Here is a 26,278-nt window from a genome sequence, read left to right as displayed (position 1 = left end):
CAAGAATTTGGGGTATTCTGAATATTTCAAGTTTTCTATTGCTGCTCTTGACTGGAAGTAAAACAATATTCTTTCTTATTCTCCCAAAATATAATAATAATCATACTTTCTTCACTTTTCTTCGGAAGCTGAAAAAAAGTTTGATTAACCCCCCAATTTTTATCAATCATTAACAATTATAGGGGAAGCAATTAATAGAAAAAAGGATCCAAGTTGAATTATAGTGAAACAAAGGTCAGCATGATAGCCTCAGCAAACTATTGTTTGTTTATTTTCCCTGCATAAATCAAATTCTTTTAATTTAGTTTCACTCCATATTTTTTCCCCTGGTCGTCCATGCCCCACTTGCAGTGTCTCTCTGCCCGCCCCCAAGTTCTAGGACCACTGACTTAAAGTATCAAAATTACTTAAAGTACTTGTTGGGCAGAGTGACTGATTTTTTTAGTGGAGTAGACTTATTATTTCAGCATGAAGTCGAAATACTCAAAGAAAGCACAAAATGAAGAATCTCAGAAGATATTTATTCCCTTGATGATGATGCTGGTAGAAATGCTAGTATAATCCTTAGATAATGATATACCTTATCTGATAATCCTGCCTGATAAAGATTCCCTGAGGAACATTCCTTAATCCCCACGATCAACAAGCAGGTCTTAGAGGTTATCTTCAGTCTGTCTTGTCAAGAGTCACTTGCTTTACGAGTGTGTGCAGCAGAACAGGAGGCCTCGTCCCAAACACAGGTGGTAAAGCAATTTCTCTTACAGACTAACCGTTTGATTAATGGTATACAGTATGTCATGTGCAGCTGGGTGGTCAAGATGCTTCTTTGGTTTGTTATAAATGTCAGAGGAGCCTTGGCTGACATCAAATCAAATGCTCACAATAATAAGGAAAGGCCTGGAAACCTGAAATGATGGAAAATGAACATATGCTCTGTTTCCTCCAGTGAGAAAGGAAGTGTCAAATTTGTAAATAAACATGAACTTTTACTGTGTAAAAGGATTAAAAATCACATTTCTCCTAGATACCCTGTGAAGCATCCAGGCACATTAACTTACTGTGAGGGAGACAGCAAGTGGCGCTGGCTGCTTAATGTATTGCTGCCAGCCAACTTTCCTATCACATTACAACATGGGCTTGCCTTCTTCTCTGTGAAAACATCATGAGAGTCATTTGGTCACAAGGGGCAGCGTCTTGCCTGCATTAGGAGACAGACTGGGAAATAGCTCGCTCCCCACACTATTTAAAGCCCTATGGCAGTGGTGAGGAGAGCATCCAGTTTGTTCAGCTATACAAGAGCATCACACAAATACAGTAAGTACGCCTTGTCTTCAGCTTTGTCTTTACCGCTTGAACTTTGCCTCATCTTTCTCAAAAACAATGAGGCTAAATGAAAATATTAGGGGTATTTCGGATGCTGACAGATGTTTTTATTGAGGTAAATGTGTTTCGGTTTCAAGTTTAAGCAGGTGTTTCGCTTAAAACGTCAACTTGACTAAATATCTTTGATGCAGGGTGTGAGTTACATCCAACAAGTGCGCACACTGAGCACGGCAACACACGTCCTCAGTAAATATGTACTTCATTCATTGGAGTTTATCATTTATTCATTTTATTTCGTTTTATAATCACTTTTGACTTTTATGTTCCATGATTGTAAGCATGATTTGTAATCTAATAGTCAGCTGTGCCACTTTAAATTTGATTTTAGTTATTTTGCTGCAAAAACCTTTTCTTAATTAAGTTAATCCATCTATTATTAAGATCTGACTGCACTGTATTCTAAGTAAATTAGGTTTTTCAACTGCAAACATCATTCACACATATAGTATCCCATACTGTGAGTGTGAGCAATACTGTTTAATATGAACAATGTGAGACTAAACTGAAAGAAAACCACTTGCATGCAAGGATGTTTCTTTTAAATGCAATTTTATCCTCTAATTCATTTTCATGTGTCTGACAAATGTGTGTTTACCCGAGTTCATTAGTGCACTTCCTGCACACTTGGCTTCTGCAAAGCGGTCAGGCTCAATTACAAAAAACCAGTGACACTTATTTACCGCTGATGCTCGGAAATGATGGGAAATATGACATACAGTCGGTCAATTAGAGGAGAAAATGAAGCCGCACTGTCCACTTTGTACCGTAATATGAAATTCTGTCTAGACCAAAAAGTATGTGAAGTAAGTTAAAGACAACTGGCGCAGTAGAGGCATAATTTACTGTATGAATTTATTGGTCAGAACTTAAGCACAAGCCTGATCCAACTATCTGAGAAGTACTAAAACATTTCTCAGGTTGAAATGTTTTGCAATTTCTTATTGCAAACATGGGGAAACTATACCGTATTGCATTTCTGGGTCTTCCTCAGCAGTAATACTACATCTGTGACAATAGTCTACCTACTGTATGTGTCTACCTACCTCAGAATTGGTGCAAAAAAACAGGTAAATCCTTACCTGAAGACCACATGTTCCAGTAAAAGCTACTTTTACTTTTATGTTTCTTTTTCTTCATTTACTGCTCAGAACAATCCATTACTAATCTGCAGGGCTGCCTGAAGAGAAGTGAATTAAATTGATTGCCATGGCGACCACAGGTCGCAGAGGTTAGAGTTAATTATTGATCTCTCATCTGGAGAGAGTCTTTCTGTTCACCTTAAAGGAGCCAGTAAAGGCTTGTTTAGAACCTCCATCCAGGTGAACTGACCCATGTGCAGAAATGCGCCGTAAATCAAGTGAGGGACAGAAACAAAATATTTTATAAAATAACTTTCTCAAAATCACTCCCGTCCACAATAGGTGAAACATCGCCACTGCTTTCACCTGAGAAAAAAAGAAAAAAAAAAAACTTCGATCAGTCAGAGAATACACCAAAGGAATGCTACTGCATTAGGCTGAGGGGATTTCCAAAGAGAATTCTCCATTATGGTTTGCCCACCAAAAATGTAATTTGCGGTTTGGCCTTTTGATGTGACTGAGGGGCCTCATACAATACAGTTACAAGGTCTTTCTCAATCTTGCTCACCCTGGATCAGGCAAGGACACCTGGGACAGATTCAAACAAGCTGCCCCCCGGCTGTGAAGAACATACTGTAATTGCTTTCTCCAACAGAAGGGCTTCAACCCTGGGGTAAAGACAAAGTCATCCGTGCCCACATCCCCTCATGGCAAGGGGAGCTTAAGGCGTTATCTGCCCTCTCCGTCACATAGCGTTATGTGTTTTTAGCTTGTAAAGAAGGCTTTATGTGCTCAGTTGTATGACTTGATTGAAACTGTGATGGATTTGTTTTCTATTTTGGCATTTTGCTGTTGCTTTCATACAGATATTTGTGTCCATGTATGTGTGTGTGTGTGTGTGTGTGGTTATGTCTAGACACGTGTCATTGCCGTCACTCTTTGTGAGGGCTCGTCTCCCCTGAGAGTCTGTTGAGCGATGAACTTCAGCAGGGAAGTGGCCCGACAGACCAGCTGTTACACATATGTGATAGAAGATGAGGATCCAGCCCTGGCAAGCCTCAATGTGTTCGAGGTGAGGCTGATACTAAACTGCATGAACAAACAAACAAATTTATACGGAGTAAAAAAAAAAAAAAAAGTGTTTCATGTAGTAAAGGGACAAACTGCACAAACCGCAAATGTCTACAAAAAGGCATTTTAAGAAGTGATTTCTTTCCTCTACAAGTATTTACTATATGGGGATTTTTTATGTAACACTCCATCACTAATCCCAACCCTGTGCAACCTTAAAAAAAAAGTCATTGTGAAGAGCAGAATAGAGGCCTGACAACAACTCTGGTATTGTATAATAATGTTACGTGAGTTGTAGTATTTAATTCTAATTGAAATTTAGATTATAATGGCCTGTGGATTGGAAAAATGACTAATGTCTGTTATATCATATTTCAACTATTACTGCAGAAAACACACACAAGGATAATTATTAATGTCTTTTAGCATTTACAAGTGTTATTCTTGCTATCATATAATCTGTGGTGAAGCATATGAGGACAGACATCTTCTCTTCTTTGTCCTATTACATAAAATATTACCGTGCAGCTGGCCGAGAAGGGCGACCTAACCCTCCTGGAAAACCTGGTGAGGAAGAGCCCAGAGGTCCTGAGTGAGAAAGATGAATGTGGAGCGAGTCCCCTTCATCACGCCGCCGCAGGGGGCTACGTCACCCTCATCCAATACATCAGCGCTGTCATAGACCCACAGGGTAAGCACGCCTCAGTCATCGATCATAAGATGCACTCCAGCACAGGTAAAATATGTGTATTGTGAAGCACCATAATTCTGTCATTAAGTTACTGTATGGATCAGTATGTTTGATTTTTTTTTTAATTATATCTGGTACAAGGGTGAGTTGGTGGTAGAGGTGGCAGTGCACACATCTTTATGTATTTGCATGTGTTTTCGTGTCCTGTCTCAGAGCTAAACAGCTGTGATGAGCAGGGCAATGTACCCCTTCACTGGGCAGTGGAGAGGAACAAGGCGGAGAGCTGCAGGGCCCTTATGGACCTGGGGGCCAACCCCAACATCCTCAACGCTGCCCTCCTGTCCCCTCTGCACCTGGCTGTCAACCGCGGACACAACGACCTGGTGGAGGTGAGCTGGCTGAAAGTGTCCAGCTGAGTTAACAGTTTATATGAAGCGTGTTTCCTCATGCATTCTTGTGTTTTGTCAGTGATAGCTAGATTTATTTAAGCACAAATGGCACACCTCATACCCTGGTAAATATTTTAAGATAAGCAAATATACACAGTACACTTACACAGCTCAAAGCATAGATATTAATGACACAGAAATCCTTTTGTTGTCCTGATTATAAAGTAACACGTCTAACAGGGAAAAGGTGTTACTTACCCCACATTCCTATTTTATTTCATACATTTTATATTTTATTTTTGTGGGATTTGTTATATGAAAACAGATCAAATCATAGTATTTTGTCACTTTTTTTTTCTCTAACCAAGATTTGGTCACTCTGATAGAGCCATTATTCCAAAAGGCATCCTCATCTTAACTTCCTTCTCAGGAGAAAGCTGGTAGTCTTACAGTCTTCATCATGAAGACATTATCACATCACATCGTTATACTACATGAACTTGTCACTGTGCACAGCCACAACTCTTTACATATCTGACAAAACCTGATTTAACAGTCTACTCGCAAAGACCTTGTTATGTCATCTCCATAGCATTTGGCTGTTGTCCACAAACTGACAAAGTTGCAATATGGTGGAAGTAAAGGACACAGGTGTATAGGTAGCAGAGCTGAGGACAGTAAGGACAGCCTGGAGCTCACCGTTAAGTTTTTATCTCTGCTCCCTACAGCTTCTGCTGTCTTACGGTGCTACAGACAGTAATCTGGAGGGAGACCTCGGGAACAGCCCGTTGATGCTGGCCTGTTCTATCAATAACTTTGAGGCTCTCAGCATATTGGTATGTAGAAAGTTTTCAGATTCATGTCTATATTCAGTCATACTCTGTACGTGCAAAAGGCCTGTAAAGGATATGTGTCCATCTGCACAGAACAGATTGCGTAGCTTTGCTTCAAAATGACAGCCACCCCGCTGCAGCTTTGTCTCTGACAATAAACTGTCTCCGTTTGTCTTCCTCTCCATCAATTCTCCAATCTGTCAAAGATAAAGCATGGAGCGCGGCTCTGCAAACAGAACAAGCTCGGCCATTTTCCCATTCACGCAGCTGCCTTCGCAGGTGCAAAGAAAGCCATGGAAGTGATCCTGAAGGCCGGTATGACGAAAGGAATGATCTATCATCAAAAATTGGAAGTGCTGACAATAAAGAAAAAGTTTTTACAAGGCCAAACAGCACATAGAGCTGACAGATAACAAGAGAGTTCACCTCAGCACCCCCAGAGTCATTTTGCAGAAAAATGCTCGTGCTACTTCATCCACAAGCCAGATGCCACAGACTGACAGTGTGTTTATCCACAGTGGGAGGTCTGCTTGGTAAATCCTGTGCCGTTGGAGGAAGGTTTAGTCGGAGCACAAAATATTTATGATATTTCTGTGATTGCTCAGCAAGGAAATTAATGGGTTCCTGTGCTGTTTGGGAATTTACATAGACAGCCCACCATGAATGGGCACGATTACTCATTACTTCCTTTCACTAAAAAAAAACAAAAAACAAATAACCTAAATATTAAAGTCAAAGAAGGAAGGAAGTTAAAACAGCAGTCAGCAGTAAAAACAAACACACTCATACCAACAAGCATTAACTAAGAAGCCTTCATCAAGAGTCTTACATTAATTCAGTATTTTATTCACAATTAAGGAACAGCTTATTTATTCTCTGCAGGAGAGGAGTTTGGCCATGTAGCTGGGTCCCACATCAACTATTTAGACAAATCCAAGAGCAGTCCCCTCCATCTGGCCGTTCGCGGCGGAAACATCGAAGCCATCCGCCTCTGCATTGCTACCGGGGCCAAAATTGACCAGCAACAGGTACCGACGGCGACAAAACAAACAGAAAAGCATGCAGACAAGTTCGTGCATGTACACGTACTTGTAAATCTCTATGTTGGGTTTACACTTGCATAAGTCTGCACCTCTCATAAACCTTCAAATTGGCCGTCAAGAAGGGCAGACATTAATTTGATTGTCAAAGCGTTGGCTGTTTTCCATATCACTCTGCATCACATAGTCAAAAATATTTTTTAACACCTGGGAGCTCCAGATTACAAATGCTGCTATTCGCCTTTCATCTGTCCACTCCATGCTTTGCCGGATTTGCATTGTTTTTAAATACAGATCTCATTTGCCTACACCTGTAAAGCATTTCCCTGGCAAAAGGTTTCAGTCTTTGTACTGTTAGAGCACGTCAGTCTTATCACACCCATCTGGGAGTGATCATTATGTCTAGCCCTGGGGTAGTGGCCAGAGCCACAGCAGGAATAGTGAGTACAGTAATAGCTTCGGTTGGCTAAATTGATACAAATTACCTCCATTTACACTGTGGAGCTGAGTGGAGCGATCACTGGCCTCCTCCTGCCAGTCCTGGTTATCTCATTAAAGGCTTGTGTTACAGCCTCCAATGTTCAGCCAGCAAGATACTTTGCTACTGTTACACTGGGTGTACATGTGAGAGCCTGTGGGCATCCTAATTCCTGTGTGAGTGTTTATGTTCTGCTCTGTCTAACTCAGTATGTCACTGTGTCTCTGTGTGGAGCAGACACAAGAAAGTTTGAATATTTATAATTCATTACCAATAATATGTCCTTATTTGTTGCTGTCCAGAATGACAAATGCACACCCCTACACCTGGCCTGCACCCAGGGTGCTACTGAGATAGTCAAACTGATGCTCTCCTCCTTTGACCGAGTGGAAGACATCATCAACCTGACTGACGGGGCGTGCCAGACTCCTCTACACAGGTGGGCTTAATCCGTCTCAGCTGCTTGTTCACGTTATGTAAAGATCAGTCCATCTGCATAATCTCACCACTATAACACTGTGACAAACAAGTGGAACATGGATATAAAAACCTCAGGCATGGCTGGCAGAATAATGAGCTTTAAATGGGGACAATAACAATGATATGTAAACATAATAAAGAAATGCTTCCCACATTGATTTTATCTAAAAGCTATTTGTGTTGGCACAGATGGGAGCAGAGGAAACCCTGATACAAGGACAAGCAGTTGGGGTGGAGGTGGGCAGGAACAGATTGCTGGGAGCATTGTATAATGCCCCCCCCCCCCCCCTTTTTTTTTAGATCTGGAAACTAAAGTCCTCACCTTGATTATTTCTGTAGTGTGCTCTACAAAATACTCCAACCAAACTGACTAATGGCTGGTATTTTGTCGAGTAATTCTAACCAATGACTGTTGGTGGTGAAATTAGGGGTGGGGAAAAAAACGATTATTGATTAATCGCAATTATATTATGGACGATTATGAAATTTATAAAGATCAATTTTTTTTAAGAAAAAAAATCTATATATCTATCAGTGACTCTCCAGTTACTGGCTGTCATACAGGATTTAACCGCAAGGGGGAGCTGTTGACTAACAGTCATAACAAAACACCTTGTAACAGAGCCAGCGAGCGAGCTTACTATGCTAGCGAGGCAAGAGGCGCGTGAAATGGACGAAGAAAAAGCGTTAACCGGTAACCAGCCAATCCGTCCGGCTCCATATGGGCTAAAAGCGAGCGTGTGGATGGATTTTGGTTTTCGTGGCAGGAGTTTTAAACACCTCGACAGGACGTACGTTGTTTGCAAACTTTTCCGCACGAAGCTAAAGTACTGTGGCAATACTAGCAACATGAGGGCTTCAGGTACGAAACCCGGTCTGAGCTCTTCTGCGCGGAGTTTGCAGGTTAACTGGCTACTTTACATTGCTCCTAGTTGAGTGTGTGCGTGTGTAGTTATCTGTATTTGCGTGTCGGCCCTGCGATTGACTGGCGACCAGTCCAGGGTGTACCCCGCCTCTCGCCCGGAGTCAGCTGGGATAGCATCCAGCTCCTCCGGCTCACATGTCGCGCTTCAATCCAGAAGAGCCTGCGTGGGCCAAAGACAACCGCCTGAAGCCCGTCGCTCCACTGAATCAACGTACTCTCCACGAGGTGACGACAAAATTAGCCCCAGTGAAAGACTACATCTAATACGAGTTAAAAAAAAAAAAAAAAAAAAACTAATTTGGAAGTTACAGCTATAATGCACAATACTGAAGTTGCTTTAAGATGTTTCTCAATAAAAGAGAAGTTGAGTACTTCAGCAGCTGACTGTTTTTTTTTAATGGTGCAGTGCGTTTATGGTGTATTTGGGGTTACTGTTGTCATATGGAAACTCAGTAATCGATTGGTAATCGAATCGAGACCTCAATAATCATAATTGAATCGAATCAGGAAATTGTACCAGTTAACCACCCCTTGCAGCCATCGTTCCCCAGACAAAGCATCATCTGTGGTTTGCAGATTTCTGGATGCTCTCTGCAGACCATTATTCAGTCGTGGAAATCATCCTTCCTGTACTTAAGTTTCTCTCCTGAGACTGTCACCGGAATACCAGGAACTAGTTATTAAAGTGCGTTATTGAAGTGAACCATTCCTATCCTGGAGATAAAAGATGTAAGTACGAAGGGAAATCTGGTTGTTATATCATGCTTTGACAAAGCAGAATTAGAATGAGATTGTCCTTATTTGACATGCAACAGTATTAGCAGGACATTGACTCACAAAGTCATATGTTGTGTGGCTGGTTTACAACAACTGTGTTTACTTTTCCAGGGCTACAATATTTGACCACATAGAGCTGGCAGAGTACCTCATTTCTTTGGTAAATAAAGCACACACACACACACACACAAATACACGCGACCCCACCCCACAGCTGTTACGCACAGGATGTTCCCATCCTCAGTATCAAGGGTTGTGTCATTAATCTTTTGCCTTAAGTGAAAGAAATTGCATCAAGGACAGGAAAACTGCATTTTTTTTCTGTAGTAAATACTGCAATTGTGCTAATTGTCAGATTTTGCATCTGTACTCAGGACTGTTTTCTCTGATACTTGTAGAGATCTGGCCATACCCTCAATAATTTGAACTACACCTCTTAGCTTAGTAAAGGTTAATAGTGCTACCCGTTGCTTGTAGACCATCTGTCACCACCTGTTACACTCTATAGATCATTTAAACAAAACTGTGTTGCTAGGGGGGAAAAAAAACTGGGGTCTTTACAAGAGTTTATCTCCTGTAAACTCATTCTGTTGGCAAACACTGCAACAGGAAACAGACTTGTACACACTGAGTGTGTTTGTCTTTGAAACTCTCAAATGGTCCACAGAGGATGACCTCACCTGGTACCAAAGATAAATTCAGTATCAACTGTTTACCACTAGATCCACCAAGGTTTTGGGCTTGGTGTATTTTTAATTTGTTTCACTATACAGGATATATGTAAGCTATATATATATATATATATAGCTTTCTGCTCTGGCATGGCACCATGCAGTGATAAGGGTGGCTGTTGTACCCTAAAAATTCTTAGTACCTTTTTTAAACACTATGTCCTTGTTTCCAGACTAGAGTATAAATCCAGCAAAGAACAGGACAGAGCTGCTAATGTTTAGCTTCACTTTGACAGCAGCCAGGATCGGCTGGTGAAATACTACATAGAATGTGTTAGTTGTGAATGGGGCTATTTTTTAAAGGAGTTTAACTTGTAAGCCTCCACACTGTAGTAGGTTAATGATGTGCTCCTTTGTTCTCCTTTTTACTGTTGGTAGTAAACTTGCCAGGTGGGCATGCTGATGATTGTAGCTCACATTAGAGCAGATAAACACACTGTTTAATCAATTCCTCACACTTTTGCTCTTGTGTTTTTGATTCCAAGGCAGTATTTCTGCATCCTGAGTACTAAAATAATAATACCGTTTTCTGTTTTAATTTCCCATTTTGCCTTTTTAATTTGAATTCTGGGTAAAATAATCCTCCATACCTATGCACACTGATTCCATATGTGGGCAGATCCAAAGCTTAACAGACGTGCGTTGCCTAGCTAAGGTCATGAAGCTATGATTTGACAATCGCTGTTAGGGGTTTAGGGTTTGGTCAGTTGACACCTTCACCTGAAGAACTTCTTTTAAACAAATCTTCACAATCAAAATGTATCTAAAATGCGTCCATTTCATATATAAGGTCCATTTAATGTCATCATCAGTACGCTACACATCTGACATTATGCAGTGTAGAATTAAACACGATCATTGTTCATTTCCCCGCAGTGGTCTTGTTTGCCTGCAGTACTTACAGCAGTGTGTGTTAAAATGAATGTGGTAATTAAAGAGGTAATGGTAAAGCTTTGGTACCCTCTCTTCTCAGGGCGCAGACCTAAACAGCACAGATTGTAAAGGAAACTCTCCCTTGCTGCTGGCTACGAGCTGCGGAGCATGGAGAACTGTCTCTCTGCTGCTGTCAAAAGGTGAGCAGCTGTATTGTATTTCACCGCAAGCGACGCTCACGTAGTTTGTAAGAACTCGTAATAATGCAGGTGGTGCACGCTCATGCACATGTTTATATCTTTTTAGGGGCAAATGTAAATGTGAAAGACAGATGCGGTTGTAACTTCCTCCACCTGGCCATTCTGCAGCCCAAGGGTTTGAAGAATCTTCCAGAAGAAGTACTGCAGGTACTATTAATCAAGGCAACCTGTTGCTTATCAAATGCACTGTACGCTGCTTAGACAAGTTATCAAGAGATTGGAATCTAATTACTGTACCATCCTTGATCAATTTGCCTTGAGCTTTAGCTGCGTGTATTCCAGGCCGGCTCCTCTCACTAAGCCAGATGATGGTCCTTTAAAACACTGTGAGCTTTACCTTAGGCTACATTAATGTCAAAGAGCCACAGAGGAAAGCTGATGTATTTACATTTAACAGTTGTTTACACACAGTGTGTGAATGGGATCTCGCTTTATCTCTGCCTCTCTTTATCTCTATCATTACAATGCATTATTATCAGTATATGTGTATGGGTGTGTATGTCTATGTAACAGTAGCCATGGTAGAACTTATATAATATGGGACAATTTGTGCTGCATGACTGCGGCAGCTTAATACGCGTTACTGTACGATGTACATTATATTGTATCAATGCAATGTGTCTGTAACGTATTCAACTTCAGCACAACAGTGTGAAGGAGTTGCTGAACTGCGAGGACAGTGAGGGCTGCACCCCACTCCACTACGCTTGCAGACTGGGTATCCATGACTCAGTGAAGAACATGCTGGGCCTCTCGGGGCAGGTCGGCCTCTCGTGCAAGTCCAAGGACAAGAAGTCTGCCTTGCACTTTGCCGCTCAGTGAGTTCAATTGGTCCCAGAGGGCATGGCTTTCCATACCACTGAACTAAACAACACTGATTTGACCCGATTTTCTCTCAGATTTGCTTAAATTTAGCAAATTTGATCAACAAAATACCAGCGATATCACTGCCGTTGACACTGATCAGCACGGGATGCAGTGTCTATATGGGGCTCCTTTTATATTGTTTCAGTTGTATTATTTTAAAGCTACAAGAATCATTTTACACCACAGATATGTATCTCATGTCAACTCTGAAGCCATAACTTTATACATTACAGGATTTCATTGTGCTTTTGAACATTGCTTTATTAACAGGAAGAAAAGCTTGGCTTCCAGTTTCACATGCAGCTTAAGCTCATATTCTGACATTGTTCTTCTAGTTACTCCGTGACAAGTGTTGTGTATTGATCAATGAGCTCACAAGAGTATTAAATGGTTATGAAAAATGGCTCTTCCAAGGACTTTGACTTACGATCTTCCTAAAACCAAGACTTATCCATGTAATTGAACAGCAGTGGTCAGATGAAAAATGAACAATGTAACTGCGTTTAAAACATTTACCTCCCTGCTCGGTTGTTTTAATCCTGTGAGAAATTTCAAAAGCTCTCCTCCTCCTCCTTTTGAAGATGAATTGCCTTGGCATTCCTATTATACTGTGACCTATAGGAATTGTCACAAGAATAGAATTCAATTAGCGAGGCACATGTGAAGAAATGCTGCTAATAGTGTGAAATGAACGGACGTTCAACATTATTGTTATTGATTTTTCGATCATGTACACCCATTTCATTAGAGCTAGAGGGCAAATGAAGGCCTCGCTATGATATCATTCTTTAACTCTTGTAGGCACCTCGTTCCCTTTCTGCACCGACACAAAGTGCTGCTGACCTTCTTAAAAAGGTTGGGAGACGAAGAAAGATCAGCGTGCAAGCTAATATGTCACTTCTGTTTATCTCTTCTCACAGTTTGTTGCACCATTAGTCACTAACGCCCCCCTACATATTTTTACCTATATTTTACCTACAGGTTCAAGTCCTGTAACAGTAGATTTAAGTGCCTTTCAGCAAGATACTAAATCACCAGCAGAAGCTGTACTGTAACTGCCCCCAACCTCTGGCTTCGCTGTGCTGTGGGCCTTGCACAAGGAGCATTTCCATTTTAGAGACCAACAGAGCATAACTCTGAAAAAAAGGTTCTTCAGCGACCTAATGCTTCTCCTCGTCCCTTGTCTCTTTTCAGGTATGGCCGCATCAATACGTGTCACCGATTGCTAGAGACCATCACAGACTCCCGTTTGTTAAATGAGGGTGATGAACGAGGCCTGACTCCGCTTCATTTGGCTTCAAGAGGGGGGCACACCAAGGTGGTGCAGCTGTTGCTGCGCAAAGGAGCTCTCTTTCACTGGTAAATCCAAACACGTGCACAAGCAAAATAAAAACAAAGCCTATATATACTGCACATACAAAAGCATGGTGTTCAATAATATCTATGTACTCTTTACCTGGGTTGGGTATGTCTTGTTTCCAGCGATTATAAGGGCTGGACTTGTCTGCACCATGCTGCATCTGAAGGATACACACAAACTATGGACATTCTCCTGTCAGCCAATCCCAAGTTACTGGATAAAACAGATGAAGATGGGGTATGAATTATTATTATTGCAAAAACTTCTATTTTGTCCAAATCCATTTGTCTATTTGTGATCATTTTGAGACTGTACGCATCATCGTCATCTGGTTCAAGTAGCACTGAATAAAACAGATGTCGCTGTTCTACAATAAATGCATCTTGCTGTCTCCTGTTATGTGTTGTTGTACCAGAACACAGCACTTCATATCTCAGCAAGAGCGGGACATGTGGCTGCAGTCAGGCTCATTCTGGCTCGGGGAGCAGAGCTCATCTTAAACAAGAATGACACATCGTTCCTCCATGAAGCTCTGCAGAATGGGAGAAAAGATGTGGTCAATGCTATAATTGACAGCGACAGGTGCGTTATTAACACGAGTGTCTGTGCTGTAGAGAAATAAAATACAACAGAAAAAAAAACGCTTTTATACAACATGTTTTTATGTGCTGTTTTTATCTGTTATTTCAGTGCTGTGCTGTGATAACTATGTTTCTCGCAGACTTTTCATTAACTTTTCATTAAAGAAACATTTGAAAAATTCTAAGTTACATGGCTTTCAGTAGTATGAATTGATGCCATTAAAAAAAAAAAAGCGCTCCTGAGGGCATCACACATTTGTTCATTTCTGCAGGTATGACCAGGTTTGGGTTTAAGATTCATTTGTGTATTTCTTCTTCCAGATGTGCTGAGGCTTTGGTGCTGTTCATACCAGGCTCAAGCCAGCGATGTCCCATACTAGACATGATTGAGTTTCTGCCTGAGACCTGCAAGGTTTGCCACTGGCAAAGAAAACAAAAAACACATCATAAATCTATGTGTACAGTAGCCATCATAACTTAGCACTCTCTGTAGCTTGCTACACTGTCTCTCAACGTGTTTTTCTATTTTCTTAAATAGCATCTATTGGACCGCTGCGTCAGGGAATCTGATGATGACCACAACAGTCATGACTACCATGTAATTCAGCCACAACTTGCACAGTCAAAATATCACAACGCTCCATAACACATCTACATGATATACATTTTGTATAACATACTCTATATGCCAGGCAAAAAAAAGCATTAAAATAATAAGAATAATTTTTGTGGTGTAGATTGAATACAATTTCAGATGGCTCCAAGCTCCCCTTGCTGCGAAGAAGTCAACTGACAAGGCCATAAGGTTTCAGCCACTAGCCGCCCTCAATGTAAGCAACTTTTTTTTTTCTAGAATATAATTTTGGTGCAGCAGAATGCAAATAATCTACTCCCCCATGACTGATAAGTAGTAAAGTTTTATTGTAGTCACGTATCACCCGCTAATGAAAGTCTGGAGACTCACCTTTATGTAACCGTAGGGTCAAATTTCGCCTGTACAGGCTTATCTGAACAGGATTAGCCTATTCATCTATAACTGGCACGTTTCTCTGTCTACTTTTCTGCTGTGATAGTGATAACAACATAGCTAAGGTTTGTGGCTTTGTCATTGGTTTTTACTTTCCCTTCACTGGTTAGTGAGGTGCAGTGGCGTGGCTCTCCTAAGCCCTGTGTGTGACTTGCTAACAGCTGATGACAAAGAAGATGGTGACACTTTGTCAGACTGTGGGTCAATCTTTCTAGCTCGACCCCAAAGAGTGACCAGGTGGGAATAAGCTGTAAGGTGAAGTTGCTGCTGGCCACTATGTGTGTACACGTTCATGGACAAGCTGTTAAATGTGTTCTGAGTTCCACCTGTTTCTCCCGTTGCGGTTTGTCACCTGGGTCAACGCCTCTTAGCGTGCAGTGCTGTTGGTTGTCAGCAGTGGATTCATCAGGGGGACAGGTCATGGGAAGAGGAGTCATGGCCACAATGCCAATCAAGGCAGTTTTGTTTTTGGGCCATTTGTCGATCATTTGGCATCTGAAAAGGCAAAGATTTAAGACATGTTACCACTTCATTAACCTACCAAAAAAAAAGGGCAACTCATTAGCACATAAATTTATATGTGAAATTGTATATTCCCATTTCACAGTGAGTACAAAACCAGACTCAGTTTGCATGCAAATTTCCTTTAGTGAGTGATTAAATCATTGAACTATAAGTACATTATGGGATCTTTATAAATCTTTGCAACCCCGACAGCAATCAGCACAGTGGCCCTGTATTGTTTGATCTGATATAAACAGTCTCATCTTCCACCAAATGTTAGAAATACTTTCTGCCTGCTGATGTAATCCCACATTATTCCCGCAGAGATCAATAACATGCACGCACCTTTAAATCCTGCAGGCTTTCAGGCTGTTCTCTCCTGTCTCATAGAAAATGTGCCATTAACAGTGGGCTACTTTTTTTTTTTCTTACTCCTTCTGCAGGCGATGGTGCAGTACAACCGCATTGAGCTCCTCAACCACCCTGTCTGCAAAAAGTACCTGGCAATGAAGTGGTGTGTGTGTGTTCAGTGTGATTTAACCCCTGAGACTCTGGATATTTTCCCCTGATATGTTGCGATATCAGTCTTCTGATGTTATAATGGTTCTAAGTGTCTTCCTTCTTTGTTTTAATCCGCAGGGTTGCGTACGGGAGCACAGCTCATGTGCTCAACATGTTTTTGTACCTGTTGGGCCTGCTGCCCCTGACTCACCTGATAGTAACTCTGAGGCCCACGATGAACACCACTGACACAGGCGAGCACAGTATCATCATGGTGCCCATCTCTTTCACACAGGTACTGATGACAGTGGTGATGAGGACAATTAATAATTTATGTGCCTAAATAATGCAGTAGTAGTAGACTCACCATAATAAACATATGTGATTGTGATGCGTTCTCCCTAGATAAAGTAAATCTCAATTCTGCCATTTCACAGCAAAGTCTCTTCTTGTCGTTCTGTATGGTGATGGTCTTGGCCATGAACGTCTACTGCATAGCGAAGGAAGTGGTGCAGATATCACAACAGGTACCGTTACTCAAGTGTCATTACCTCACATAACGCATGTGCTCATAAATCCGGTCAGCACCAGGTCTGAGTGGACACACCAGCGATCCGGTGTGATGGATGAGCGCTCTCCGATTTAGATCTGCAGGATAACTCGATGACCACTGTCAGAATGTCACCTCCACATTTCACCTCAGTCATTTTCATTATAGAGCTGTAAGAAACACTGCCACATCACATTACAGGTCCAGTAATAAACAGTTTAAACAAGCTGAACTCAAGCCAGAAGAACATTTGAGTAAGACACATTTTTTTTTGTCTTATTATTTTATATTTTTTGCTGATTTTTCTTTTCTTGTTACTTAAAAGCGCTGGAATTACTTCAAGGACTATTCCAACCAGTGTGACTGGTTTTCAGCCATCTTCTCTCTTCTGTTCATCATCCCCGTCATTCTCAATGTGGAGGGTTCTCTACACTGGCAAGCGGGGGCAATGGCAGTTTTAAATTCCTGGGTTGGATTTCTCCTTTATCTCCAGAGGTAGTGTTAACTCTGACACCAATATGATGTGTTTTTCATGGTACAAAAGCAAATAACTGGTATGATCTTGCTTTTTCTTCAGATTTGAGGGAGTTGGCATCTATGTTGTGATGTTTGGAGAGATCCTGAAGACACTGGTCCGTATCGTAATGCTGTTCATGTACCTGATGTTAGCATTTGGACTGGCATTCCATGCTTTAATGCTCAACCAGGTAGGAGAAGAAAGCAGTAAGAGTGTAAAAAATCAGTAAGACTAAAACTCTAAAGCCTTTTCAGTGGGTTCAAGAATGATTTGATATTTCCACTTCCTACTTCTAGCCTCATTTCAGTATTTATTATGTTTAGAGTAATTTTTTTTTATATGAAGTCTGATTTTGTATCACTTTGTCTGTAGCTTTTTTATGATTCCATCTTTTCCATCCTCAACGGGGCTTACTTGCTTAAAGAGCATTTGAAAGAGTGAAAGAATGGACAATTTTTGCCATTATCAGTACTGGAGTTAAAAAAAAAAACGATTTTATACTGTAGGTGGATAAAATGCCATGTGGTCATTAATAACAAAAGGCTTTATCCTCAGCAGCCATTCATTTTCATGCTGTTGTCACCGGCCAAAATGGGTAAAAACTGTATGTGATTGTGGGAACTGTTCTAGCTGATACCGTTCTCATGTCTGTATAGTAAATATGAAGCTGCAGGCAGCAGCCAATTAGCTCAGTTTAGCACATGGATTGGATACAGGGGAAACAACAAGCCCGACAAAATCCACCTACCAACACCTGTAGAGCTTATTAATGAACATGGTATGTTTTGTTTATTTAATCTGTACCAAAAAACAAAGTGTAAAAATTACAAGTTGTAGTTTTACACGGTGATGGAGCTGTTTTACTTTACTTTACGCATTTTATTACAGATTACTGTTTTCTGTGTAAGATCATTTACAGCACCCATCAGGGCAAGTGGGCACCAATACGTGTTTTGTTATAATGCATTGTCATGTACCTCTTTCGAATTTGACGTTCTTTTTCGCCCTTAGAGAGAGTTTGACAGCGTGCCGCTCTCAGTGATGCAGACCTTTGTGATGATGGTCGGGGAACTGAACTACCAGAACAACTTCCTGGAAGCTTATCTGAACGATAAGCTTCCTTTTGGTTTCCTGACTTACTTAATTTTTGTCAGCTTTGTGCTGCTCATGCCGATACTGCTGGTGAACCTGATGGTAAGCACGTGAGAGTCCCCACTTACATTTCACAGAAGTTTATTTGCATCACTTAAGGTATTAGGGAAATCAGTGTCAGCTCTTTGACACCATTATCATTGACTCCAAGGCCTCTACTTTCATATAGATTATTACAAGCTGTTATTTTTTATATTTCATTTATATATTAGATGGCTCTTATTTGTCTTTGGTTAGATTGGTTTAGCAGTTGGAGACATTGCTGAAGTCCAAAGAAATGCTGCCTTAAAAAGAATAGCCATGCAGGTATGTATGAGATTTATTTATTTTTTTTTTAAATATGTGTTGCCGTTGCTAAACAAAGAGGACATTACATGTTTCATTCTGCCTTCTCTGTGCTTGCTCAGTCTGCCATGGCTGTCCATGATGGACAAACAAGCAAACACGAAAGAAGAATCGAAAAAAACAAGCACAGTAGATGATGGTGTTTAGTTCTTGATGCCTTTTTACGTGTAGGTTTTGAAAATATGATGCAAGATCAGACTATTCAAAATATGAGGAACCCAAATATATCTTTACAGCTATTTAGATTTTAATACGAATATAGCCTGTATGATTAAGGCAGTGCTATTGTGACATGTGCCTACTGTAACTGCGGTGGAGTCGGTCGTCCACTAATCAAAAGGTTGGTGGTTTGAGTCCTGGCTCCTCCTATCCGCATGTGGAGGTGCCCATGACAGAAGATTCTGAACCCCAAATTGTGTGAATGTGTGTGTGTTAGTTAAACCACTGTATGCTTACATAAATGCTGCTGTATGAATGTGAGTGTGTGAGGGTGAATGGGTGAATGTCACTTGTAGTGTAAAAGCACTTTGAGTGTTCAACTTTATATATATATATATATATATATATATATATATATATATATACACACACACACACACAGTCCATTTACATTTCAAATTATAATTAATAATATATGTTTGAGAATGTAGAACTTTAGATTTCTCTCCAAAATGACTGAAACTCTCACTTACTGCCCCAAGATTGACCTCCACACCGCTCTGGAAGACAAGCTCCCTTATTGGTTTATGAAACGAGTCGACAAACCGTCCATAACCATCTACCCCAACCGCAAGTGCTCCAGGGTATGCTCATTGTTTGCTATGAACAGATTCTGTCCAACACATCACTTTATCTCTGTAACTTATGTCAGATAGATATTTTCCCTTTATTAATCCCGCCTTTTTTTCTTTCTTTTTTCTTTCTTTTTTTTTTTTTTACAGCACTATATAAGGCAATTAATTTCAGGCGAAGAGGAAGGAAATGAAATCTGGAGTCGTGTGCAGGCCAAATCACAGAGCTGCACTGTGCTAGAGAATGAGCTCATAAAGCAGAAGGGCAGGTAAAGCACACAATGGTACACCTGGTGAATATATGAGAGTCTAGAATCATAAAAGCAAAGCAAGTAAGCAAAATTATCTTTGAGATTATAGGCAATAAATATAGCAGAGACAATAAGAAATTACTGTACGGTATGCAACAATTAAAATTAGTTTATGAGCTCATGCATAGTGCAAACTAAATAGTGTGGAAAGTCAAAGTTGTAAAGAACAATTTGATACTTGTTTCTGATGCATGAGCAGCCCCTAGTGGAAAGAAAGAAATAAAGACTGTGACCAGTCTCACTTTCATCCCTTAGTAAGCTCATGGAACAACACATCAGCACCACCCCCGGATAGCTTGATTATAAATCTGTTCAAATAAAGGTCTGCCACCGAGTTACATCACCTGATGTTCTCCCCTCCAGGCTGAAAGAGATGTCAAGCATGCTGGAGAAGCAGCACTGCCTCCTGAAGCTCATCATCCAGAAGATGGAGATCAGCTCAGAGGCCGACGAGTACGATGGCCCCGTGAACGTCAAAGGTAGCATGTGGCCGAGCCTGAGTCAGGCTAAGCCACGGAGACAGGTTGTGTCTCGGTGGGTCCCACTGATGAAGGCCATCGAGTCCAAGAGAAAATAAAGAGGACGAGATGAATAACCTCTAAACATAGCCGCAATTTAAAATATAATTTTACTAAGTGAATAAACAAACACATCATACAGCTATTTGTAATCACAGAATAATTATATGACTACTGCACAACGTAGTTCATTAAATTAAGAGGTAGACTTTGTCTTTCTAATGCGTAACGCTTTAATGTATCTACTGTTTACATATATTCAAGCAGTTCATTTCAATTAAGTGCTATTAACTGAGTTACTATTATGTGGCTTTAAATAATTATACCCTGAACATTGAATATTGTTGCATACAGAATTTAAGCCATTAGAATTAGTGGTATTGCTGTCGAATGTTTAATTGTTGGCTGAAACCGTACCATAACTCCACCTGTGACATATTGATTAATGAAAGTCATTTCGTGGTGTGCATGCAGTCGTGCCATACGTCTACTACATACACACATGCCGTTTCTTGTATTGTGTCTCTCTCTGTAATATGTACTCCATCTATCAAATCCGACGTATGACCTCTCCTTTTCTTCCACCTTATTATTAAAAATATCTTTAAACGTTAAAAAAAAAAAAAAAAAGAAAAAAGTAAAGGTACATGTTTTTACATTTTATATATAAAGCTGAGGTTGTACATCAGTTTTCATCAAATTAAAGTTTGTTAGTTGAGCCACGCTTGAGATACAGATAGACGTTTAGCTGCAGTAACAGCTTAAAAAAACTCTCCCATGTGTGGCATGTTATTTGCAACTAAGATTTCTATTTAAAAAAAAAAAAACTCAAAGCAAAATTATGATTTTCCTCAGTGTATATCATATCTACACAAATACAGTGATTGGTCATACAGTGATGTCTCCCAGAAATTTGTTGCGTTTGCAGATGTTTTGGTATTCACATATTTATTTCTTTTGTTTGCATAGGAACAAAACAAAAAAAAGAAGAAGAAAAAAGTCAAACTTATTGGCACCTTGTCAAAATTGTAAGAAATAATTGCTTTTCAAGCATACAATGCTCCTGTTATTTGTATTTAGACGCACCTGTGGCAAGTAACAGGTGCGGGCAGTATAGTAATCATACTTGCAACCAGTTAAAATGGAGGAAAGTTGACTTTGTGTTGTGTGTCACACTGAGCATGGAGAAAGGAAAGAAGAGTCAAGAGTTGTCTGTGGATTTGAGAGACAGAATTGTGGGGGAAAACATGGACAATCTCAAGGCTACAAGTCCATCTCCAGAGATCTTAATGTCCCTGTGTCCACTGTGCGCAATGTCATCAAGGCTTTTACAGCTCTGTCTTCTTCTCTGGTGTCACACACCAGCTTGTTGTTGCGTCTTGCGAGCTGCTTCAGTAGCGATTAATGGGAATCATAAGAATCAGAGAAAGGCCTCTGAGATCATGAGCCTGCACCTGTCCCTCCGCTTCTCTAGCATTGGGCCCCAGCTGGGGTCGTGACCTCTGAAAGTCTTTGCTGATAGACAAACGTTAGCTCTCCCTTCAAGTCAAGCTTCGAGTGATATTTATTACTGTTGGCCCTGAATTTAATTATTCCCAGGGCAAATACAAAAAACCATGTAACCATCAATTACACTGATGTTTTGGACAATATTTTCTGCTTTTACTTGAAAAGCTACATCTACAGAATAACAAATGAGCAGGGTGTTTTATGCCGACCTGCCTCTAGTTGACAGTGAATGAAGCAGCAACTTGAAATATGTGTCACCTAGCCAATACCTTTTCATGTTACGTAAAAAAAAAAAAAAAAAAAAAAAAAGACAGTTTATCAACTGAGGAGTAAATCTGACAGCAGAATCCCTTAGCTTGCACCTTCAAGGGTGTCACTTGGGCCGTTCACCTCACTGACTGATGCAGTGGAAAGGGATGAGATGGCACTCTGCCTGAAGCTCTGACTGTCTTACCGGCACAACTCAATATCTCAGCTTCATGACATATCCAAGGCTAAGCTATGAGCAGGGGTCCGTCAAAGGTCCAGCTGATGTTGGGTCTTGCGAAGACTGCGTGGAAGAGCAGGGATTGTGGGAAGCATAGGAATGTGTCCTTGGATTAAGGAGCATTCTTGGTCTGGGAGAGAGGGAAATCTGAGCAGAGGAAAACAACAGAGCACTTCAACATTGAAGTAAAACGCATTCCTGGCTCTAAAATAACGGAATTGGAACATCGATATAAACCACTAATAAGTGTTTAAAGTCTGGACTTATTAGCAGCTTAATAAAGTGAGATTGAAGCTAGTGTGTTGCTTTAAGTTGCACACCATCCTGGGAAATGTTGGGAGTACAGTGCAGCATTCAGTCCATTGCAGAGTACAGTACAGTAATTCCTCCCTCTAGTGACCCTGGCATGGCCAGCTACCAAAAATCAAGCATGCATCTCAGCTGCAGTTAGGTAATCCTTGGCAGAGTCTTGCTATTGTCATAAAAAAAAAAAAAAAATCTAAATTTCACACATATTATATGGAGTAATAGCTAACAGGGACCTGGGATTTTCTGGGAATATCTTGAGAACGTAGAGGAGGGATTTCTTTAAGTGCTATATGGACACAGAACTTTCCGTTCATTCTGAGAAGTCGTGCTCCCACACCTCCAAACTCGTTTCAATTTTCCCCAAAGCTTGACTTGCATTGTTGAATTTGTTTTGCAATGTGCTCCCTGCATTGTGTCTCATGATGTTTACAACTCTGACAGACTGCAACAGATATTCTGTCTGAAGGGCAGCGTTGGGTAAAGCAAATACAGTATTTCTTTCTCTGAAACGTTTCAGGCAGTTTGGCATCTCTGCAAACACATTTTGCAATCCTGTAGCCTCTGGAGGTCTGAAGCAATCTCACCCTCTTCTTCTCTTTCCCCCCTTCCGTTAGCGCTTGATCTCTGTCCACAGTAAAATATGCTACCCTGTCTCATCTCTATACGTCGATGCTCTCTGAAATGTCTGGAGGACCCAAAACAAATGCAAAAATGCCCAAGAAGTGCTGCGGAAAAAAAAAAAAAACATTTGTGATACTATGGGAATGAGGATGGTGCTTCCTCGCCCCTGCCACACCCTTGTCATGCCAACGCTCCAGATGTCATGGGAACCGATAACAGCTGGGGCTGGTGCTCTCGGGCTGCGTGTGAAAGGCTTCTCCATCTGCAGAAACCCAATCCCTCTGTGAAACCAGCAAAGGATTAGGCACTTTTGATAAGGTCCTCAAGACATTTCTATTACCAAAACACATCTGTGGGACCGACAAACCTGGGAAATGTTTATTCTACATGTGCATTTCCAAAATGTTGCTATGGGTTGTCTGTATTATTATCAGTAAAATTGTGGCCCCTTTGTAGTTCAACATTTGAGGGATTATGCTTGTTTGGTATAATCAATCCTCAGACTTCCTTAGAGTCGTTTTGCACTTCCATTACAGACACCCCCCACTAGATTTACCAATAATAAGCCATTCATTTACAGGGCTTAATGTCATTATCAAGTTGCAGATGAGCAAGTTAAGTCTTTAACAGTTTACGGGGGGGCAGTGTGGTGGTCTAACTGAGGTCATGGTGGCTTGGAGAAAAAAAGGGGAGGAGAAATGTTCCGAAAAAACTCTGTACAGATGCCAAGTCCAGGACACTTAAATTAGAGGGGTAGCTAAGCAAGGAGGCATGTTTGAGTTTCAGAGAGAGCTGCAATTTTCAGACTTGACCTCATGCAGTTGGCATTGTAGTCCAATCAACTGGTGACATTATAGGGTTTCAGGCTGGCCTAAATTGTCGCTTTACCAAATGGGAATATTTGAAAAGTTCTGATAGGCTGCTGATTTCAAAGCTTTTGTAAGTTACTAAAACCGCATCAAGCTGAGAATCTAGTTATTTTTCAATCACTTCCGTGCCCAAAGCGTCCACTCCTGTCCGCCTCCGAGGCACAGGTGGAGCAGCCATGTCCACTGGCTCCGCAGCAAGCGATGCTGAGGACTATGAGACTTGTTACAGAAGGACGGCGCGGAAAATGAGATGCTATGATCCCAACCCATATTCGGACGAGGAGCTGGAGGACGAAGGTGTGGACGGAAGGATCAAGCAGGAGCGCAGACTCTCCAGGGCGCAGCAGAAGGAGGCGCGACAGTCGCAGAGAAATGCGGCCAACGCCAGGGAGAGGGCGCGGATGAGAGTGCTGAGCAAAGCTTTTTCCAGACTAAAAACCAGCCTGCCCTGGGTACCAGCGGACACCAAGCTGTCCAAACTGGACACGCTTCGACTCGCTTCGAGCTACATATCTCACCTGAGACAGCTTCTGCAGGATGACCGGTTCGAAAACAGCTTTGCGCATCCGGTCAGTCTGGTACGAAGATGCAACTTTGTTTACTTTTGTTTGTTTAGGATTTCTACAGCATGTAAATTATAATATGTTTTAAAGTAGAAGAAAAAAACGAAATGGACATTTCTAAAGACAAATGTAACTCATGGTGTCTCTGGAAAGATGTGCTGGGTGTGTCTCTTTACTGATGAACCTGTTGTCCTCTGCTTTAACAGACCTGGCCCTTTATGATGACGGGACGATCAGAGGACCAAGACATCTCAGCCACTGTAAGACTTTGTGGAGCTACAGCATAGAAACCAGTTCTAGTTCTTCTGCTAGAACCTGAAGACAATGAGAGAAGTTGACACAGAAACCTTCCTCTCTAGTTCTCATCTTTGAAAAAAACTGTTTGCATTTGTGGCCCCCATGTCCTAAACAGTGACTTTGAACTATATTTTGTTGCGTGCATGTTTGCTAAACTCAATATGATGGCATGTTAACATTGAGTGTAACCTCCTGTCTTCATTTATATTTGACTTTAAAATTCTGGATTTGGGTTTTTACAAATTTTGTCACTTGCCGTACTGTTGCACAGTGTTTCATTAAACATTACAGCTGATCTCAAAACCTTATTGATGTACAATATGGTTTTGTGAGCGCAGTCTGTGTGTGTAACATACAATAGCAGTCTGTTTAGTATTCGTATCTGTATGTATTCAGGTACTTCTTACAGGTATTAGAGTGCAGTCAAGTGTTATCTATTTTGCACAGATCACAGGGCACACGTGCACAGCAGGATTACTCTATAACAAGATCTATTTATTGCGTTTGTGGTGTGTTTGTGCTTTAAAATATTTGCATTTCTGATAAATGTTTGGTAACGGTCATCTTTTTTTTCCAGGTGTTAAACTAAACTTCAGAATCATTATTATTCCACTGATTTAGCAGCAAGAAATTCATGCATAGATCAAGCGGTCTAAGACAGAGCACGGGATGTCACATGACTTGAAATGTGCAAAAAGCAGGTCCGTGAACTTTGATGGTTTAAAGAGATATGGCCAGTAGTTGCAGCATTCATATGCAGTGAAAAGCCAATAAAAACAATATGATTTGTATCATTTGTGCATGTAACCCGACACAAAGTGTGAGTCTTGGAAAGGCTGAGATCACTTTTTTTTTCCTTTTATTCCAGGCTGCATTACATATTTCTGCACATCTTATATTCATTTTTCTTTGCTGAAAAATGAACTGACACAGCGCAGGTGTTACTGCATCTCTGCTGTAAAGCTCATTCTGTGGACAACTAGCTACCCACCACACACACCACATATGTAAATGTGCAAATCTCCTTTGGAGTTATAAAATGGATTCATTTAATGAGCCACAAAAGTTTTAATATGTTAAAAAAAAAAAAAGTCATAATCAGTCATTGGTTAAAATCAGCTGATTCTGCATTTAGATTTGTACCACATCATCACACCTGTCAAATACCATCTATAAGAGTTTGGAGATCTTGAGCTTCACAAAAAACTGGTCAAAAGTTCAGGGAGAAGCTGCAGTTCACTTACAGACAGACCATCCCCCTTATCACTTACACACTTGTCCAATCACACATTCGCACATAGCTGACACCGAGGGAATGTCTGACAGTGATCTCTTGATCTATAGGAGTCCCTTTTATTCGGTTAAACCCCAAAATGATGTGACTACAGATGGATGGAGATCCAGGCCCGGGCAGTCTGAGGGGGACGGACGAACAAAGTACTTTAGATGAAGAAACAGACAAAGAGAGGAGAGGAAGAGATTTCATCAGGTTCATGCAGAGTTGCAGCTGTTGGCGTGTTGGTAAGTTTCCCAGAACTCTGAACTACTCTCCTGGGACAAACCAGTCACTCTGCTGGATTCGGGCAGCT

General features: G+C 40.9%; 2 protein-coding genes across 3 annotated transcripts; both read left to right on the top strand.

Annotated features, from left to right (window-relative positions):
- The first annotated feature begins 1,260 nt into the window (after nucleotides 1-1,260).
- trpa1b (transient receptor potential cation channel, subfamily A, member 1b) lies at nucleotides 1,261-20,995 on the top strand. The gene is made up of 28 exons (XM_041065923.1): nucleotides 1,261-1,314; nucleotides 3,379-3,534; nucleotides 4,062-4,224; nucleotides 4,438-4,613; nucleotides 5,342-5,449; nucleotides 5,653-5,761; nucleotides 6,329-6,474; nucleotides 7,267-7,403; nucleotides 9,258-9,306; nucleotides 10,851-10,950; nucleotides 11,057-11,157; nucleotides 11,653-11,828; nucleotides 13,072-13,236; nucleotides 13,360-13,474; nucleotides 13,653-13,819; nucleotides 14,140-14,230; nucleotides 14,357-14,416; nucleotides 14,556-14,648; nucleotides 15,793-15,863; nucleotides 15,989-16,145; nucleotides 16,288-16,377; nucleotides 16,726-16,895; nucleotides 16,978-17,107; nucleotides 17,929-18,111; nucleotides 18,307-18,375; nucleotides 19,116-19,217; nucleotides 19,356-19,474; nucleotides 19,880-20,995. Exons 2-28 carry the CDS (start codon nucleotides 3,439-3,441, stop codon nucleotides 20,091-20,093), a joined length of 3,357 nt encoding a protein of 1,118 aa, XP_040921857.1. The 5' UTR covers nucleotides 1,261-1,314; nucleotides 3,379-3,438; the 3' UTR covers nucleotides 20,094-20,995.
- A 2,727-nt stretch (nucleotides 20,996-23,722) lies between these two features.
- On the top strand, nucleotides 23,723-25,280 carry LOC121200612 (musculin). Of its 2 annotated transcripts, none has more exons than XM_041066000.1 (2): nucleotides 23,723-24,398; nucleotides 24,599-25,280. In XM_041066000.1, exons 1-2 carry the CDS (start codon nucleotides 24,006-24,008, stop codon nucleotides 24,677-24,679), a joined length of 474 nt encoding a protein of 157 aa, XP_040921934.1. In that variant the 5' UTR covers nucleotides 23,723-24,005; the 3' UTR covers nucleotides 24,680-25,280. The 2 variants fall into 2 exon arrangements, with proteins under 2 accessions (XP_040921934.1, XP_040921933.1); XM_041065999.1 differs by having other exon boundaries at nucleotides 23,723-24,407.
- The last annotated feature ends 998 nt before the right edge of the window (nucleotides 25,281-26,278 follow it).

Source organism: Toxotes jaculatrix, chromosome 20, assembly GCF_017976425.1.
Source record: "Toxotes jaculatrix isolate fToxJac2 chromosome 20, fToxJac2.pri, whole genome shotgun sequence".
NCBI lineage: Eukaryota > Metazoa > Chordata > Actinopteri > Toxotidae > Toxotes > Toxotes jaculatrix.
Note: the sequence above shows the minus strand (reverse complement) of the source record. Positions and strands in the feature narration are given on the sequence as shown.